Here is a 20457-nt window from a genome sequence, read left to right on the forward strand (position 1 = left end):
GAGGTTCATCACCAGGCCCTTAACCATGATTTTTCTAAGAGTGTACATTAGGCCCCTTATTATCCAGGATTCACCGCCTCCAGTCAGGAAGTCAGAGGGAGGATATAGAAATATAAACGTCCAGGCCCGCACTATTTCACCAAACTTCAAATAAAAGAAAAAATTCAAATTAGCCAGGAACTGCTTAAAAATTGTGGAAATTTAAATTTGACTTAGTCCTGTTCACCAACATTTTGTTTTCATTTGCAACCTTCTACTCTTTTCTACACCCATTTTACAGCTAATTTTGTGGCCTTACGTTTGGGTCCCCTATTGAATTCACAAGGGTTCGGTCCATGCAAAAGTTTGGGTAAAAGTCTACAACATAAAACCAGAAAATAGGTGGTTATGCAACGGAGTTCAAAAGGACATCAGATCCATTTGGAAAGCAGTGTCATACTTTATTTTAAATAAAACCATGTAAAAACAAATGTTTAAAAGAAAAAATGATACCTGAAAAATTAACTTAATATAAAACAAAATAACACCAAATATACAAAATGTTTATATACAATATGGGAAACAAAGCCCTCTGTCCAGACTCCAACTGTACATCAGATACAAAATAATCAAGATATGATTCAAGTTAATAAAGAGAGGTTTGTCAAGTGATAAGATTTCTGAACATTTTGATGGAGTTAATTACAAGTTAAATAAATAATAAATGTAAAATCAGTCAACACACAGGAACGCATGTATTACTTCTGTAATACTGAGCATAACATTAACATAGATATGTCACAATGCATTACATGGTTAGTGGTGTTATAAACACCTACCGCCTGTCACTATTCTCTATTAGTGACCATAACTGTTCCCACCACTTACAACCATCATTAAAGCATAACAAAATACGTCACAGAAACGGGCCTCCTCTAGTATACTTGATGTGCTGAATAACCAGACTTTAAAACAACACTACCTAAGGCATGTAGAACTTAGCTTAGACAAGATTTATCTACATACAAACAATGTCAGGTTTATTAATCAATGGAAACTGAGGAGACACTTTAGGTCTTATTGTAGAATATCAATTCCAGACGATCATTAAAGTCTGAACTAATTTCACAAGCGTTTAACTGTACATAATGAATATGTATATCTTTAGGGTATGTGCACACTACGGAATCCAGACGGAACACCCCTCCCGACTTGTGCAGCTCGCAGACTGCGGCAGCCGCGTCTCCGCTGCTCCAATAGGCTTCATTGTATGGTTTGCCAGATTACACAGAATACTGAAGAATGAGCGGGTTTATTCTTTGGCCATACGGCGGAATCTGGCAAACCATAGAATGAAGTCTATGAAAGCAGCAGATATTCGCGTGGCTGTGCAACGGGTGTTCCTTTGGGATTCCGTAGTGTGCACATACCATAGCTCAGACAACAGCGGTCTCCATTAGGATACCCACCTTTCCTCAATCAGCAATGCATTTTTGGTGCTTGCTCACATTTTTCTGTACATCAAAACTGAATGTACTGAAAAGGAAAGAAAAGCGCAGGGTGACCCCAAGCCTTATACCTAAAATAATGAGTACGGTAAATATTCTGAATATAAAGCAGCTAAAAGCAAGCATTTGGTGAAAATCATAACAAAGGCTAAAGGTAGCACATGAGAGAACAGAATACAGAATGAAAACAGTTATGGCTAACCTTTCCACTAAATGGCACATAAATAAACCGGGACTTTCTAATAGACAAGACAAACTGACCTACAGAGGTAAATGCTAACAACCTCCCAAACTCAGCAGACAAGAATTCTTATGTTGGAGTTTCCTATGTGTGTATTTATTGCATGCTAACATTTTTGTACTGTGAAGTGATACCGCTGCCAGTAATTTCATAAATAAAATGGAAGGAAACATTTTACATGCAGAAATTGATGACTGAAAACAGTTCACTCATTATGAAATCCTTCAGACTCTGTCCTTATGAAGGTATTTGCTAGGTGTTGATTTTCACACTTCTTAAAAGGTAATCTCTAATTAGGTTTATTCTGCCTTCAATGGGGGGCAGCATAAACTAGTGACAGAAATGCTCAACAGATCGATGTATAACTTACATCATTTTGTTAAGCTATTCTCCCAATACATAGGAGAAGAGGATTCTTGACAGGATTCTTGGAGTGGGAAGCGGTCTCTAAATGCGCTTATACACAGCAGGAAGGATGGACACTTGGAAAAAGATTCCAGCACTGAATTATTATATGTTACAAAAAAAAAAATCCACTATGTCACAGTGCAGCCTACAGTATTTTTCCAAATATCTGCCACAATTGTTGGCGATACACTATAAAAGGATTGATAGGCTTACAAAAATATGTCCGCATTCTTTCAGAAACAGCAACACTCCTGTCCTTCGTTTGGGTGCAGGTTTTGTTGCTCAGTTCCATCAAAATTAATGGAACCAAACTGCAATATCGCACACAACCTGAAAATGGATGGTGTTTTTTTTTTTTTTTAATAAGAAAGTCACTTCCTTTTTTTTCTAATCCTGGATAAGCCCTTTACGGCTGCTATGGGCTAAAAGGAAAATTGGCAAGAAAGGCTACACAGCGTATTTCTAAAACTATGCCTAAAATGAAATCTTATTGTATGATACAAGAGCTTGCTTAATTAGATAGCATAAATTTAAGGTAAAATACTTCACTTAAACTATTCCACTTAGGCCTAATGCAGGCGTAACTATATCGGATTTGGCGACAGATTCTGCCTCAAAGTCAGCCTAACTTGTGTTTGGAATAAGCATACCATTGAGTTCAATAGGATTTATGCATCTCTGTTTGCACAGTTATTTCCACATGGATACTGATCCATGATTTCACCATGAAGCAGAATGAAGCACATTATTGAGGAGATTTCTCTCATCCGTGTATGCATATACAGTTGGTTTGTGTATATTTCCTTTATACACACACAACTTTACAAACTTAATAAAACTTAGTTTCAAAATTATACACAATGCAAAAATTACTGGCCTGAAATGTCATTCTGCATCTCAAAAGCCAGACATACATGCATTATACCCTACAAAAGAGAAACAGGTCCTATAGCACATACACGTTCAAAATATTTTAGGTCTATAAGAAATGAAAGTTTTAAGTGTAACCCGGCTATTATACATATATACAGTGTGTTTTCTGGGTTCACAGGGTTGTGTATAATAACTTAAGTGTAGACAATATACAAGAACCAAGCAAAAAAAAAAAATAAAAAATAAAGTGTATCCAATTATACGGGTACACAAGCTTCATATTCCAGGATTTAACTAAAACTAAATGGCACAGTGTAAAAGAAAATCCTGAACATTAGGGAAAGGGAAGGTGTCGCTCTAATAAAACAGCACTTATGAACAGCATAACAGCACAAGGGAACAATAAAATCACAATATAAGTGATGCTTGCAAGACTTTTACATTGAAAGAAATGTTCGACACGTGTTTAATAACCTTTTCTTTCTCTGAAGGATGTAAAGACATGCACTGTAATAGTGGTGATCAGCAACCACCAAGGCCAGCTGTGACTATGTATGTATATTTATATATTTATATATATATATATATATATATATATACATATACACACACACACACACACACATATACATATATATACACACACACACATATACATACACACATACACATAGTCAGACTTTTTTTTTTATACATACATATGCAAATGACCTCATGTATAAACACTCCTTGCCTACAACCTACAAGCGCCAGTAGTGTTAAGTGTTATTATACTTGGTATATTGCTAAAAAGATAAGCATTAAAAGTAAAGCATTTTGCAACCAACTCACCTTGACACACACATTGTATTATAAAAACACACATATATATATATATATATATATATATATATATATATATATATATATATATATATATATATGCCAAACTCCACTTTAAAAAAAAAAAAAAAAGATACTATAGATTGGTGTACCCAGATAAGACAGCGATCCTTATGCAGTAGCTACTGCATTCACTTGATCCAATGTGTGGGAAAGGCAGGCAATCCTTCATTGAGAAGGCTAATCTTTCATTACAACATACTGTAAACATTGCACATCATGTTAATATGTTAAAACCAGCTCACAGAAGCTGCAAATGTAAAAAGGGCTCAAAGGCCTTAGATGTACCTCTAAATAAATTAGAGGGGCTGTTCGGGGCTGTCTCTAGTGCTTGAGAGGCGTATCCATGGTTGTAATATTGCACACAACCTGGGGACAGGGTGGTGCTGTTTTTTCAGCCCAAATATTTCAATGGAACTGAGTGACAGAAATGTGCACCCAAACAGAGGACAGTAGAGGTGCTGTTTCTGGAAAAAGGCAGCCATGTTTCTGTAAGCCTAGACTACCAGCTACAAAGCGTCCTAAAGGAGGCAACGTCAACAGCACTGATAGTTCACATTATGTTCTTTACACTGATGCCTGTAAAATACATCAATGTGTCATCTATTTTTTTTCTATATGAAAAAGGTCCCAAAATGTAAAAATTGCCATCTTACTCAGAAAACACAATCATTTTATGACCAAGTTCTGTCTTCCATTATACGCCTGACCCTATAGATGTCATCTTCAAATTAAACATCTACTGTACTAATAGCAACTTATTTAGTTAAAAAAACAAAATTATGAAAACGGTCGCCCGAAAAAAAGACATAATGGGAACATGGCAAAATCTACTGTCCACAGCATAGCTTATCAGGCATCAAGTGATGGGATGCACTGATCAGCTGTTTTGGTAGCCACGCTATACAGTGAAGGGGGTCTGAAGCAGTCTTCTCTGTTCACCGTATAGTGGCCAGACATAATTACTGCCGCTCATTTACAGTGTAGTTGCCAGACATGGTTACTGCAGCTTACTCAGTCTATAGTGCTGGCACTGAACAGCTGATGCACTATCCTCTGGATAGCTTGTCAGTAGGTTTTGCTTGGGAAAACCATTTAATGGTGCACCTTTTCCTTACGCCTTCTAGAAGCCATATTTTCCTTCTACGACCCACTTGAAAGGTTCTTTATGCAACTTTTGGGGGCTTTTTAAGGTAAAATGTCACCTGTACTCCATTGGTAAGTACTAAAGATGAGCGAATTTACAGTAGTAATGAAGATGAAGTGCTTTGTTACTTCTGCAATCCACTCATCAGTCTGCTGTCTTATAACTCACTGCCACCTCTCCCCGGGGGCTGCAAAAGCTAGATCCAGTCCTGGGAAACTTCTCCTCGTTGAAAGGAAGCACTTCACTTCTATAAATTCGCTCATCTCTAATTACAATCATACCCGGTTTATGTAACTTTTATTTTATTTTACTTCTGTTAATAGATTAAAACTTTTTAGGATACGAATTCTCTTAAAAGCGCTCTATTCAGACTCAGGGGCTGTATAAGGGCTCATTCTTTTGCACCATGATATGTAGTTTTATCTGTATCATTCTGCTTTAGACTTTTTGGTCACCTATTCAATTTTTCTAATAGATACCGCTCCCAAAACTCAGCAAATTTTGTATTTGGAATGACTATACTGGGGAACTTTGTAATCTTTCAAACACTAAGTACCCCCCTAGGAAACTATTACAGGCAATCTTTAGATTGCTTATATAGATCAGTGCCTGAGGTGTGCCATTAGTCAGTATGCCTGGCACATAGGCAACACCTCCCGCTATCATACTAGCTGACCAGTATTCCGCAACTGTACTGTGAAGGTGCAGATTGGCCACTAAATTGACATTTAAATAAGTCATTTACATGCAACATATTTATTCCTGATGTCTGTCATTAGTGGTAAACGCTGGCTGCTCGAGTATGACGCATGTCAGCTCATACCGCTTCTGCCACTTGCACACCGTACATATACTGCAAGTGTCAAATATAAAGAATCCCAACGCCTTCATTAAAAATTATCAAATTATACTACTCAAAAAAGTTGTTTATCCAAGGATTATTCTTGATTTTCATATATGTGGTTACAAATGACTTGTATCCCCTTCTCTACCACACAGGGATGTCTTATCTTCTGATGGTTGCAGGTAAACACTTATAATTGCATTCACACTGAGTGTAGGTATACACATCCATAGTCCACAGACACCACAACTGTGCATTCATTTCTTACATTACTAATAAGTATTCCAACAATTTCCAGTTCCTGTAAAAACAGAATCACAGAATCAACCATGTGCGTAACGTCGGGCTCCTTATGGATCACCACATGCCATGTACTTGTCTAGAATCCGGATAGCCAAAACAGAATCATGGTGTCCAAATATTTGATTTGGAATGTAATGTGAACTTCTGCTAGATGATCTAGAGAGGTATTCCAGAGACCACCCCCACCCCCCGGCAGCTCCACCCCAGGTGCTGGCAAAAGATGGATCCAGTCCTGGATCTTTACCTTTTCCCAGCACCTAGGGTGGAGCAGCATGGAGCAGAGCAGACTATAAAGCCCCACAGCCTGATGAGCAGAATGCAGATAGGAACGAAGCAATCTGATTCACTCATCTCTAGCGAAAAGTAATAAGCTATTTAGATTCCTTCACAAAATGTGTTTCTGGAAAAAAATTATTAACAAAATGTCCTAGCAAGCATTAGACCTCAAAGAACAACTTAAAGTATTAGGCTTTCATGTCTTCAGGTGGCTGGCAGGTGTGCTCACTCACAAACTCCCATCTTTTCTCTACAGTGCAGCCTTCTTTGCCTTGCAGGGTGCCATTATGGTCCAGCTGCGTGGCCCATGTGATCCGATCCTGGACCAACGGCCCTAGAGAAGCATACAGAGCAGGGATGTCTAGTCTTTCCAAACTAGTAGCAAGATGACGCTGGTCAGAGGCAGAATATGTGGGCCCTGCAGCCAGACCAGAACATCGGTCGGCAGGTCAAGTGAGGCAATACTGCAGAGAGCATACAGGAGAGGGTGCATGACCACTAAAGACAGGGACAAGATGGGTGTGTGTTTCTTTAAGTGTCTACTGTGCCCTATGCCACGCACACCATTTAAAAAACTTATGTATCACTCCCAGTTTGAATTTTCGTTTTCTGCAATACATCCAAATAAAAATTTAAACCTTATATATCTTTAAGACTAGCTTTTACAACACTTCTGGGCAACCTACACTTAACATGGAGAAGGAACCGCAAGCTTATCCTTTGTTTTGTTTTTTTACAGCATAAAACTTATCATAAACTGCATATTTTTAGACTTCTATGTGTAAAATCGGAAAGCAATTACTTACCAAAAGAAAAGAAAATAAAAAAACCAAACAAAAACAAAATTTGAGCAAAACAAAATCAAATTTAATGGTCTTAAATTCAAAAGTAAAACAAATGAAAACACAAAAAAAGCAAAAGAAAATCAAGAGAAACAAAACTGAAAATTCAAGGCATTCTGTAGAAAACTTAGGAAGGGGATTCATTTTACTTAACTAAGAATCAAATACTCTGTTAATAGTTTTAACCTTAAGGAAATATGAAGCTTTTATATGAAAACGGTCATTACTTCTACAAAAGAAATTCATGAAAAAGGGGATGCGAAAAAGCACACCGCTTAAATGTTTACAAGTGTTATTAAAACAGTAATCTTAGTTCAAAGTCATACATTTTACTTCTACTCGAAAAAGTATACACACTATCTCCGCTACACTGTACCAATACAAAGTGCACAATGCACAGTATGTGACGCAATGGAGGAAAAAAAAAAAAAGGAAAAAAAATGTATATGAAGAAACATATTTCATAGAGTTCAGTTAATGAATAGAGAACTCTTTGGTCCTTCCCTGCCTCTCATAAGGGCTTTGAAAAAAAAAAAAATTATCTTGGGTATAAATAGCAAATCTGGGGTTAAGGCCTGACTTGACTGCTTCTGAGAACCATTCTATATACCATACCAAGTTCTAATGGCTCTAATGAATATAGAGGAAGTCAAGGGCATATTTTAATTTCATAAGATGACAATGACGTACAATAAAAAGGCCATAAAATTCTGTCGCCTTCAGAAAAACCGCATTTCTATGAAATGCTGAGAATTACACACACACAAAATATTGAATGAGCATATCTTCCTGAAGATTAATCTAAGAAGCTGCACACTCTAATATAAACCTGTAAATCAGTGAAATCATAGGATCAGGGAGAATGGGGTGGGTGAAAACAAAAGAGTATATATATAAATATCTACACAAATACTTAAGCTGGCACCTTGACAGCTTGATTAAAAAAGTAATTTCCAGAGTCTGGAAAATGGAAACCCACAGAGCAAACCTTTTCATCGTCTCCTAGGTCAGCACATGCTTAAAGTGATCTTCATCCATAGGGCATATCTACTGCTAATTCTGATTTTATTTGTAGATTTAAAGTAAATAACTTAAGGAACTTAAAATTGGTCTAACATTTTGGGATCTCGAACATTTGAACATGTAAGTTGCATCCCCAGAGTATAAAAAAATCTTTTTTTCCCCCACTTTTCTTTAGACTAAGACAAAAACACACTTGTGAAAATTGGCGCGAATGAGTTTTACACTAACAAAGAAAAGTCTTCCCCCAACTGTCAAACTTATTTTCTCTATCCCATACAAAAGACAATTAGGAGCAAGTTATTTGTGGGACTTGCTGGTTTTGAAAGAAACTTGTAAGGTCTTGTCGCCTAGGCGGTAGCCATTCAGACTCGCAATGGCCATGGCTGCTTCTTCATAGTTTGTCATGGTCACAAAACCAAAACCTTTGCACTTGTTGGTGTTAAAATCACGGATAACCTTCACATTAGTGACAGCTCCAAATGGACCAAACATCTGCCAAAGGATTCCTTCATCTGCGTCTTGGCCAAGGTTATAGATGAAGATACACCATCCAGATGAAGCATTGCTGGCAACATTCACACCAGATATACTACTCATATGATCTACCCCCATCGGTGAGAACCTATTAGGAAGAGAATATACACGTTATAAACATATAAAAATGAAGACAGACGTCCCCTTTATGATTGCCAGGAACAACAAACTTCTCAGTCTCTTATGATAGGACATTTAAGCGGTCACAAATTTTTTTTTCTTAAAAAAATCAGGGGTTGGCATGTCAAGCATTTTTGCAATATACTATGTTTATTAAGTTTTCTATGTTTAACCCATTAACGACACTTGACGAGTATACTTTTCATGCCGCTGTTAAGGAGGGGTGATCCCTTCTGCCTACCTGGCCAGGCCTCTGCGTCTAAATGACGCTGATACCGGCTCGGTAATAGACTGCTTAGGGCTTCTGGAGCCAGGAGCAATCTATCACTGATCTAATGAATCAGTGAATCATAAGCAAAAATGACACCTTACACAGCCCTATAGACCAAAATATGAAAGCTATATAAGCATGGTTATAGGGCAACTTATTTTTTTTAAAGGTTTTAATTTTTTGAAAGCCTTCAAATAAAATAAAAGTTATACAAGTTACATATCGTTGTAATCATACCGACTTTAGGAACATAAATAACATGTCAGTTTTACCATAGGGTGAACGGTGTCAACATGAACCATCTAAAACCCCCCACCCCCAATACAAACAAATTGCCTTTTTTTTATTTCACTGCACAAATAAATTTTTCCCGGTTGTGCAGCATATTTTATGAAAAATTAAGTCTATCAATGCAAAGCACAAATGGTGTCACAAAAAGTAAGGGCTTAGGTGGGTCTATAGATGAAAAAATGCCAGCGCTTTTAACCCTCAGAAGACCAGCGCAATTTAAATTTTTTGAGTTTTCCTTTTTTCCTCCTTGTGCTTAAAAGGCCATACCACTTTTTCACCTAGAAACACACATGAGCCCTTATTTTTTGCGCCACTAATTTTACTTTGCAATGACAGGGTGAATTTTTTCATAAAGTACACTGCTAAACCACAAAAAAATTCAATGTGTGGTGAAATTGAAAAAAAAAAGAAAAAGAAAAACGCATTTCTTTTATTTGTTTTTTTTTCCTTTTTACGCCCCTCACCCTGGGGTAAAACTGACTTGTTATATATGTTCCTCAAGTCGTTACGATTACAACGATATATAACATGTATAACTTTTATTGTATCTGATGACCGGTAAAAAATTCAAACCATCGTTAACAAATATATGTTAAAATTGCTCTATTCCCAGGCTTATAACACTTTTATCCTTTGGTCTATGGGGCTGTGTAAGGTGTAATTTTTTGCGCCATGATATGTTCTTTCTATCAGTACCTTGATTGCGCATATGCGACTTTTTGATCGCTTATTACAATTTTTCTGGATTTGACCAAAGATGCGCAATTTTGCACTTTGGATTTTTTACGCTTACACCATTTACCGTGCGCGATCAGGAATGTGATAAATTAATAGCTTGGGCGATTACGCACACGGCGATACCAAACATGTTTATTTATTTATTACTATTATTTATAACATGGGAAAAGGGGAGTGATTCAAACTTTTATTAGGGGAGGGGGCTTTTTATTAATACTTTTTTTTTTTTTTTACTTTACACTTATACTAGAAGCCCCCCCAGGGAGACTTCTAGTATAAGCACTCTGATCTCTCATCCTGTAAACTTATACAGCATAGATCGATGAGATAGGCACTTCGATTGCTTCCGGCTGCTGCAGCTGGAAGCAATCGAGTGCCGAGCCGGGATCAGCGCCATTACGGCGCTGTGCCCGGCCGGAGCAGGATGAGTGAATTGCTCCACCCCACTAGATACCAGGAATGGCTGCATACAAGTAATCAGATGCAGCTGTCAACTTTGATCAGATTATTTTATTAGCAGGCACGGCGATCGGACCGTGCCCGCTAATAGCCGCGGCCCCAGGCTACATGCGGCACCCGGGACCGTGGCGGTTCAGAGCGCGGCCCCGCTCTGAACACACATAGGTGGCCCTGGATGTACAGGTACGTCTAGGGTGGCCTAGGGGTTAAACACAAGGAAGAGAAAATGAAAGAGCAACAATGAAAGTTGGCTCCATCCTTGAAGGGTTAAATCAATCTTACACATGGCCAAATCAGCTGAGGGAAAACAACATTGCATTCTTTCCAGGAGACAATGCTTTGTGTTGTGTATAAGGTCACTGTGTTGTAAATTGCAAAACTGCTTAAAATCACAACCAGTTAATTTCTGAAAAAAATGTTTGCGACGTGCTTCTTAAGCAATTTATCTGTAAGACCAACCTAAAGCACATCCCCAACCAATGTAACACAATGAAGAGACACAGACTCTGTCCTAAATATGATAAATTAGAATTTAAACTCAAGTTTAAGTCGCCATAAACAAGTAATGTTTAAAGAGGTTGTTCACCCAAAAAATATTTCTTTCAAATCAATTTGTGCCAGAGATTTGCAATGTACTTCTATTAAAAACACTGCCGAGAGCAGGAGAGTTTTTTTTTTTTAAATGGGGATTTGCTACTTCTTTGGAGAGTTCCTGAGTCAGACTGGAAAGAAAACACCACTTCCTGCAGGACATACAGCAACTCATAAGTACTATTAAGTAAATAAGTAAATTACAAAAATCTGGCACCAGTTGATTTGAAAAGAAAAAAAAAGTGGTAAACTACCCCTTTAATATTATAATATACTTATTACAAGTAATCTTTGAGTATGGATGGGGGAGAAAGAACCTGAATATAGCCACTGGCTTGAAGGTAAGTTTGGGGTAAGCAGACCCCTGCTGTATTACATTACCTGAACCTCTGAGCCTGGTGGTGGACAGGGCCTCCGAACCGCCGTGCTGGAGAATGACAGAGCTGAGATAGAAGCGCCATGTTTTTATTCTGGTTCGGATTCGCAGCAAACTTTACGGTGATGGGTTCAGATGAGCCGGGTGGTTTATGGCCATTGAAGCTGGCAATCGCTTCTTCTGCTTCTGATCGTTTGTCAAACCGTATAAAAGCAACACCACGGGATAAACCTTAAATGTAACAATAAAAATTATTTGTATGGAGTTTTATCCTGACCCGATGTGAAGTTCTGGGATTAAACAGTCACCTAATTTAAGAACAATCAGCCAGCAATCCTACGCAATGTATGTAAATGCTCTTTAGCTAGAAATTGTTATAACTGTTATTTGTGGAGAGCAGGGGGATACAGGGCACCACTGTTGCCAGGGGGCTGGGAGGGATGAACAAATATACAATATCATAAATGTTATCTGCCCCAGCTATAACAGGCTGGGGGCAGAGATGTTAATATGGGATCTATGGAATTAAATGAGCAGACAATAATTACAATAAATGAAAGGCCAAAGTCAATAAACACCGTAGTTACTGGCTGGAAAGGTTATATCTGGGGCCCTATTCATTTTAATGATTGGCCTGGGTCTCAGCATCCAGACCCCGACCTCTTCAAGCTTCTGACATGTTGCTGTGACATGTCAGAAGTTGGTTTAAACAATGGGGCTGTAATACCTGCCCTATTATTGTCCCTTACAGCCAATCACTGAGGAAGCAGCAGTGAATGAAGATGTTTTATTCCTATATACTTCTTACACCTTACTTACCTAGCATTGTCTTTCTATATACTGCACACTATCATATGTAAGGATACCATGTGATTCTAGCATTGCCTTCCTATACACTGGACATTATATTATATGTTAAGATAACATTTGATTCTACCATATACTGCACACTATATCATATGTAAGGATACCATGTGATCCAATAAAGTTTTTTAGTATCACCTTTAAGGGTGTGCTTTGCCCTGTGGTGCTTTCTTAAAACAAATAATGCACATAACCATTGAGCCAGAGAATGTGCATGGTACAGAGTGGCCAGTGCACGGTGATGTCACTGACAGAGCGTGGCCAGGGCACAGTGATTTCACAGGGAGGGATAAAATATGAAAAGAAAAAAAGAACCCTCTAGAGCAGCTATGCAATAGTGACCTATACTCTACTTACCAGTAGCCTGATCAACAAGAACGCGAGAATTTATGATCCGGCCAAAGCCAGAAAACATATCTTCAACGTCTTTCTGAGTCATTGTCCTTGGAAGGCCACTTATGTACAAGTTTGCATCCTTGATGTTTTCTGAACTTGGACGTGCAAATGACACCTCAAAATGAAAGGGAAAGTGAGTGTTATTTCTTATGTCTTAGGAATATATTGCAATACATGTTCGCATTTAGGAGCTTAAAAATATTTAAAAGCAGAATATACTAAGGCCTAATATCAGGAGAAAAGCACTACACATGTGCTAATAATGTTATACAGCATGGTATAATACCCAACCTAGTACAGGATACTCCGCCACATACAGTAACATACAGCAGAGCAGCTAAGGCCTAGTGTCAGGAGAAAAGCACTATGCATGTGCTAATAATGTACATGTATACAGCATGGTACAATTCACAACCTACCTTAGGATAACTTACCAAATACATTACTATACAGAATGGTACAATACCTACTGCAGGACACTTTGCTACATACAGTAGCATACAGCAGAATAATAGGCTCCACGGATGTAGAAGCAATTCCCAGATATAAGATTAATGGGATTTAGTGAGCAGTAGCCGGAAGCAGATCACACTCCCTGCCCAGTTACAGTCACATCATGGCCTGGGACAAACAGCGAAAGCTGCAGTTGGCTGCATACAACACACTACACCGTGCAAGCGGCAAACAACGCACTACAAACAGCAAGTGTCACGCAAAAATCCACCAGTACAACTAAAGAGGTCCCAGTAGCCCAGGCCTAGAGTCGGTTTTTGCACAAAGTAACTTTTTGGGTTATTTTTGTCCTATGCAGATTAATCACAATAACCCCTCTATCGGGGTTCCACTGGCTCAGAATGTAGAAAACAAAAAAAAATATACACATAAAACATAGAACAGGCCCCAGAATGACAACGGTTTCCATGGAAAACATAAGAGGAAGCAGCTTCCAGATTCTCATTCCAACAAACTTGGCAAGTGAAAGCTGTCTGTTTTCACCATGATTTTTTTTTTTTTTTTTTTTTTTTTTTTTTTTTTACAAAGGGAGAACTGGTATGAATATTCACATATTCACATGAATGATGGGAATGGCTACATCTGGACAGTTTAAGCATCTTACATAGTTTTCTGTATACTCTTATATAACATGGGATATATAACTACTACATCATTCATGAAATCCCCACGGCACCAGAATAATCAATGTCAGCAGGGGAGGCTGCCACTAATATGAAGTCACGGCTAATGTATTCAGTAGATGAAAGCCCTGTCCCCAATGTCATAGAAACACCTGACCTTCGTAGAGTACAAAGCAAACAGCAATATATGAAGAATATGAACATGAACCAGCAATAAAGAGATGAAATCACAGAAACTTATCACATAGGATTATTAGAATTCCTAGAAATCCTATGGAAACTTCTACATGGGAAGTTATTCAGTGTTCAGAAGTCCCACCAAAATGATAAACGGCAGGAAGGGCTGTGGGAAAATAAACTCACCTGTCCCCATGTCTCTATTGTGCCGCTCCTGGGTGCTGCTAATGGCCGCTGGATGTCATCTTCAGCTGGAGATCGGGTATGTCACATACCCAGCTCTCCTAGCTACAGTCTCACGGCCCGGCTGATGAATTGTCCCGCTTCGACAGTCAAGTGATTGCAAAGGTGTCCCACCCCAGTCACTGATTGGCTGGGCGGCCAATCCCTCAGCCAGGTACATGACATTGCAGCTAGGAGACTGGCGCTATCAGGCACAAGGATAGGAAAGTTTTCTTTATTATTTTCCCCCAACACCCCTGCTGTTTATCAGTTTGGTAGGACTTCTCCTTTAAGTAAACAGAATTTATAAAATGGCATTTTGTATATCGGCTTACATTAAAGGTAAACTTATAGGACTCGTTTCATTTGACAGCCTTGCATCCTCCTTATATGCGGCTCTTTCCCTTCCATTACTGCACCACATATAATAGATATATACAGATACCAACCAGACCACTGCATGTAGAGCAACAATGAGAAGGGAGGAAGCAAATCTGCTAAATAAATGTATCTGCAAAGTTTTTTTTTAACTGGATGGGCCCCACAGGAACAATATGGTTGTCCACTTTCCTCCTCCAGGCAATGCCTTCCTGCCCTGTGGTGATTCTGTGCATAAGATGGGCAAGCATGGAGAAGCATGTGACCATGCCCCTCCCCCCAGGGTCCACCACTGAGCCCATCTCATGGACAGAATCACCACAGATCAGGAGAGCACAACCTAGAGAAGGAGAGTTTGATATCATACAGGGGGCTGCTGTCAGTAAGCGCAGTGAGCATGTGGGTAGCTGCAGTCAGTAAGTGCGGTAAAAAAAAGATGTAATAGATTTTTGCCAGTGACCTGGGTATAAAACTCAAAGCTGGAGCAATCCCACCAGACATGCACCACTGTGACGATCTCTCCTCCACATCTCCAGCAGAAGTCTGAAACCTCAGGGTAGCATTGGTGTAGGAGTTATGGACACCTGTACCAGGTCGTCAGAATTTTTTTTTGTGTGTGTGTGTGTGGCACGCAGTAGGCGTGCATCAGAGTAAATATTTTAAGCCTACCAGGGCTTGTGAATTAAATTTTTTTTTCCCCCATGCTGATATATAGGGAGGGTTCTGGATCTGCACCTGTTGCCAAAAGGATGCAGTATAACTGGGAAAGTATCCTAGCCGGAGGAGATGACTCCAGATCAGTTGGTGTGGGATGCCCTGCAGGAACAGCTTACGCATGAAGGCTCTCAGTTGCTTATATTCTAGCCATGACAAAGTTCTCTATGGGCAGGCCTCTTGCAGCTTAGTGAACGGCTTGGAGGTTGATCCAAATCCCTGAATGGCTCACTCTGCCACCCTTGGACAATGCCTGTGTTCTTAACATGTACACAGTGCTGCCAAATGTGTAAATGCCTGTGTTCTCACTATACACACCAGGGGTGTCAAACTCAGGCCCTCCAGCTCCCATCATGCCTGGACAGTCAAAGTTTGGCTGTCCAGGCTTGATGGGAATTGTAGTTTTGCAACCACTGGAGGGCCAGAGTTTGACACCCTTGGTGTACATAGTAAGAACACAGGAAATACCACACGAGGCAGAACTGTGTACATAGTAAGATCACACGAGACAGCACTGTGTGCATGTTAACACAGGCGTTTACACATAAGGAAGCAAAGTGTACATAATAAGAATAGAGGCATTTACACACGAGGCAGCACTGTGTACATAGTAACCCCACAGGTATTTACACATGAAGCTGCAAAGAACATTTACACATTTGGGCAGATCTGTGTACATACTAAGAACACATTAGGCTGTGCAGCATACATATAACACCACAGGCATTTACAAGCGAGGCTGCAATGTGCATATAGTAAGAATACAGGCATTAACACATGAGGCAGCATTATGCGCAAAGTAAGAAAACAGGCATTTACACAAGGCAGCACTGTGTACATAAGAACACATGAGGCGGTGCTGTGTACATAGTAAAAGCATAGCCATTTACATGGGGCTGCTGCCCCAAACCTTATAGGAAAGAAGAAAGCCTTTATTTACCCTTAAGGCTCAGCAGGAAAAGACTGATGGGCTCTGTGCACACACTAGGCTCTCATCCCCACCTCCCCCAATACACTTCCCGTGAGGTTCCATACCACCTTATCAGAAGAACAAATGAAGAGTCCAGCTTGCAGTGAAAATACTGACTGTAGTTTAATTCATATCCCCCATACAGTGCACACATAGCGATACAACCCCCAGAAACACATTTTTCTGGGAATAGTATCGCTGTGTGTGCACTGTATGGGCAGATATGAATAAAACTGTAATCAGTATTTTCACTGCAAGCTTGACTCCTGTTTTTCTGATAAAATTGCATCTATTGGAATGCGTGCCCAAGCGAGCTGTGGACATCTAGCTGTAAGCTGGCATTTTTTTCTTTTTTCTTTCATTGATGTCCGTTCCACCTTACCATGCACGTCTAAAAGAAATTTCCGCAATAGTGGAAGGTAAGTAGTAATTTTTGGCAATTGACATGAATTAGAAATATGTTTGATGTGTGATTTCTAATAAAGGGGAGTTGTTTGAAAAGGCATCAAATATTTTAGGCTGTTTAAACACTTTTTAGGACTCTTCCTGCAACATCTTCAACCCCAAAAGAAAACTGTTTAGGTCTCAAAGTTGCATACCATAACTTTGACGTTTCTAAAGATCAATGATAGAAGCCCATATATTTAGCCTTTTTATAATATACTTTAAAGGTAAACTGTCAGCGGTTTTATTATGCCCAAACCATAAGCAAAAAGAGTGAGCAGAATCTATAGGATGTAATATATAATTATAGAAAAATCTGAGTTTTATTAATCACCTAGAACAATGTAACCAGTCATCAGGTCGGTCACTGGCAGCTGCTCCCCGTCCTGCGGACCTTGAGTGACATTTTGAACGCCGCTCAAGACTGTCAGAGTGGTAAACGGTTGCTGGGACCCCACTCCCCACCGTGACTAGATCCCCCATTCCCAGTTGCTCTCAAATTCCTAAGCGCTTCAGCCTAAATCTAAGGTATGTTGTATCCTGCTCCCGCTGACAGGTTTCCTTTAAGTGTTATTCACAAATAACAAATCTATAATCTGTAACAAACAGAAAAGGTGAAACCATTGCAATTCCACTGACAACGCTACATCTGTGGTGAATTGTCCATCACCTCTGGAATATTCCTGTATAGAAAGTATTAGTAGGGTGCCAAATGTAAAGCATGTCACCAGAACGAGCAGGAAGGCATTATGTAAACTTCTCCACTAAAACAAACTGAACCTGAGCTTAAAAAACAAAAAAAAAACTGTTTTAAAAGAATTTTGCAACAATGACAAAGTGGGTTGTTTAGAAGGGAATATACCTGTATCATTGAGGGGAGAAGCTCACAGCCCTAAAACCACAGGAGACTGAGCAACAGAAATGGCAAAGCCAAAAATCTCCTGTCAGGGCTCTTTAAGGGTTATAAGATATATATTCACCTTTATAGTTTTTGATTGCAGTCTCAATCCATTAAGTGTGTTTATTGCTCTTTCAGCATCTTTAGCATTTAAGTAATTCACAAAGCCATATCCTAAGCTGTGCCCTGCAAAAGGAAAAAAAAATAAAACAAAAACAAAATAAAAAACACAATTAAGAAAAAAAAATAGATTCCTCTCTGAACAGTAAAAAAAACCTGGAAACCCAGTCATCTCCCTTTCTAACAAACATAAAAACTGGTGGCAAAAATTATCAAAAATATCAGTGACACATTTATGTGATAGAAAAGCAATAGACGCTATTAGGATCAATATTAGACTGGAAACAAAGGCAAGTTAGAATGTTCTGCGCTGTATGACTGCTGAGGGGATAGCACCCTTACACTTTTATAACAAACCTTCATAGTAGTGCACATAACACCGCCTGATGATAAATGATAAGTGACACCTAAGGGGTATTCAGGATAAGTAAAAGGAATCTGTCACCCCTTGACCGCACCACTCGATATTAATAAAACCATTTAGAACATACTTTTGATGCCATAGATAGCACCTGGGATTCTCGCGTCCAAGCACTGCTACATCTCACTGCACCGTATATGCGAAGTGCGTCTGATCATGAAAAGTGGTGTGAATACAACACAGCGAGGTGCAGAAGTGCTAGGGCAGAGAATGATGGACCCGTCGACACTACTCACAGGCTTTTTTAAAAATTAATGCAAAAACATAGGCAACAAAAGTTATTTTGTGAATGATTTTACCAACATCAATCAAGCAGCTCTGGCAGCTCAGTAGGCAGTAAGGAGTGATAGAAGACAAAAACACTACCCTACCTAGGTCCACCAGAGCTTCCCCTGTGACATCGTCTGGCCGACTCTTGTCGCTTTTCTTCCGACTTCCGAGATGGACTTTGTGACTGGCAGAATCTACCATATTTGCAAGGACAGGTCAGTCCCAGAAAAAAAAGATTGAGAAGCAGGGAGCTAAGAAAAATCACACTGGAGAATATTGAGAATATCCCTTTAAAATGATATTGCAGTATTAGCAAACTAAGGCTAGTCTTCACATATTGAGAAGTGAAAGTCTTCCAATATAATATTTACAATGGCTTCAATAGGAACCTTCATAGAATACATCCAGTGGTCATGTGTTTGGGCACTGTTATTACCAATCACTATTACATCAGCAGGGGAGGAGATTTACTTCGGCAATTATTTTACTGCTCATTTTCTATAACATACAATTCCACATATTCTGCTACTGCAGTTGTGGGTCCTTGACTTATGGTGCGTTTACACAGAAACGTATCGTACGATTAACGATGTCGGAGTAACAATTTTTTTTTTCATAACGATCAGCGTTTAGACGGTACGATATATCGTACGGAAAAATCGTTTTGCGATCGCGAGCCCGCAGCCCAGCCCTCCGCTCATCCGCAGTCCGGCCCCACGGTCATCCGCAGCCCCCTGCGCCGCCCCGATCGCCACAGGCCATTTGGTCTTTAGTAACAGAAACCAAAGTGATGTCAGGTGTCCCGCTGCTCAGATAGGCCCAGTGATGAATGCCGATTGGCCAGCAGTCATACACGCCTGAATACAGAGACATGTCAAAAGTCTTATGAGGTTTGAGTGTTCAGTCCACGACCGATCAGCAGAACAATTCCAGAAGTCCACACTCGAGTTCTCTCCCATCTGTTTAGCATGACCTGGACAATTGCATAATTTCATTTTATGAAGCCACCCTGCTCACACAGAGCGGGGAGAAGAACACATGGTAGTCTCCCAGCTGGTTTTCATGATCTGTCGCTTTCCGAACACTCACACCCTACACGATCAAAACTATCAAAATTTAGTTCTAATGACAAGCGTACCGCTTTACTAACTATATATTTGATCTTTTTGTCATGACAGCTACACCAAGAACAGGTAGCTTTTTGCTGTAACTTTATATTTTTAGTCACGTAGCTGCACAAGGGCTTGTATTTTGCAGGACAATTTGTGGTTTTGGCACAAATATGTGGTGCAAAATTTTACACTGTTCACCAGGAAAAATGTATATGTAGTCAGTAACCTAGACAACAAGCTGTGAACAATGGGAGGTAAAAAGCATCAGATCAGGAGACAAGCATAATAAAGAAATGTATCTGCAGAAATATTTAACTTGATGATTCCTACAAGTATTTAAGGGGAAACTATCAGCAAGTTAGACAAATTTAACCTGCTATGTCCCTATAGCACAAGATGTGCTGAGGAGGATGGTATGTCTCTTACCTTCATCCCCAGCGCCGTTCCAATGCACTTAATCAATAACTCCTTGGTCCTTAGAGCGTTAGGAGCACTGACTCGCCCCCACAGCAAAGATCTGGGGGCAAATTAACACTGTAGGGGCAGGGCAGTGCTCCCAACAGTCTTACTGGACCGTGAACGACTAAGCGCACGGGAATGGTGCTGAGGACGAAGGCAAGAGACATACC

The 20457-nt window shown here is 39.5% G+C and overlaps 1 protein-coding gene across 1 annotated transcript in view; it reads right to left on the reverse strand.

Annotated features, from left to right (window-relative positions):
* Positions 1-419: 419 nt before the first annotated feature.
* The window catches only part of ELAVL1 (ELAV like RNA binding protein 1), a 32336-nt gene continuing 12298 nt past the window's right edge, over positions 420-20457 (reverse strand). Inside the window, exons 3-6 of the mRNA XM_069977880.1 lie at positions 17988-18091; positions 12928-13081; positions 11712-11937; positions 420-8948 (exon numbers count right to left, since the gene is read on the reverse strand). Coding sequence (XP_069833981.1) covers positions 8624-8948; positions 11712-11937; positions 12928-13081; positions 17988-18091 — 809 coding nt within the window. The 3' untranslated portion in view covers positions 420-8623. The remainder of the gene's footprint in view (positions 8949-11711; positions 11938-12927; positions 13082-17987; positions 18092-20457) is intronic.

Source organism: Dendropsophus ebraccatus, chromosome 7, assembly GCF_027789765.1.
Source record: "Dendropsophus ebraccatus isolate aDenEbr1 chromosome 7, aDenEbr1.pat, whole genome shotgun sequence".
Taxonomy (NCBI): Eukaryota; Metazoa; Chordata; class Amphibia; order Anura; family Hylidae; genus Dendropsophus; species Dendropsophus ebraccatus.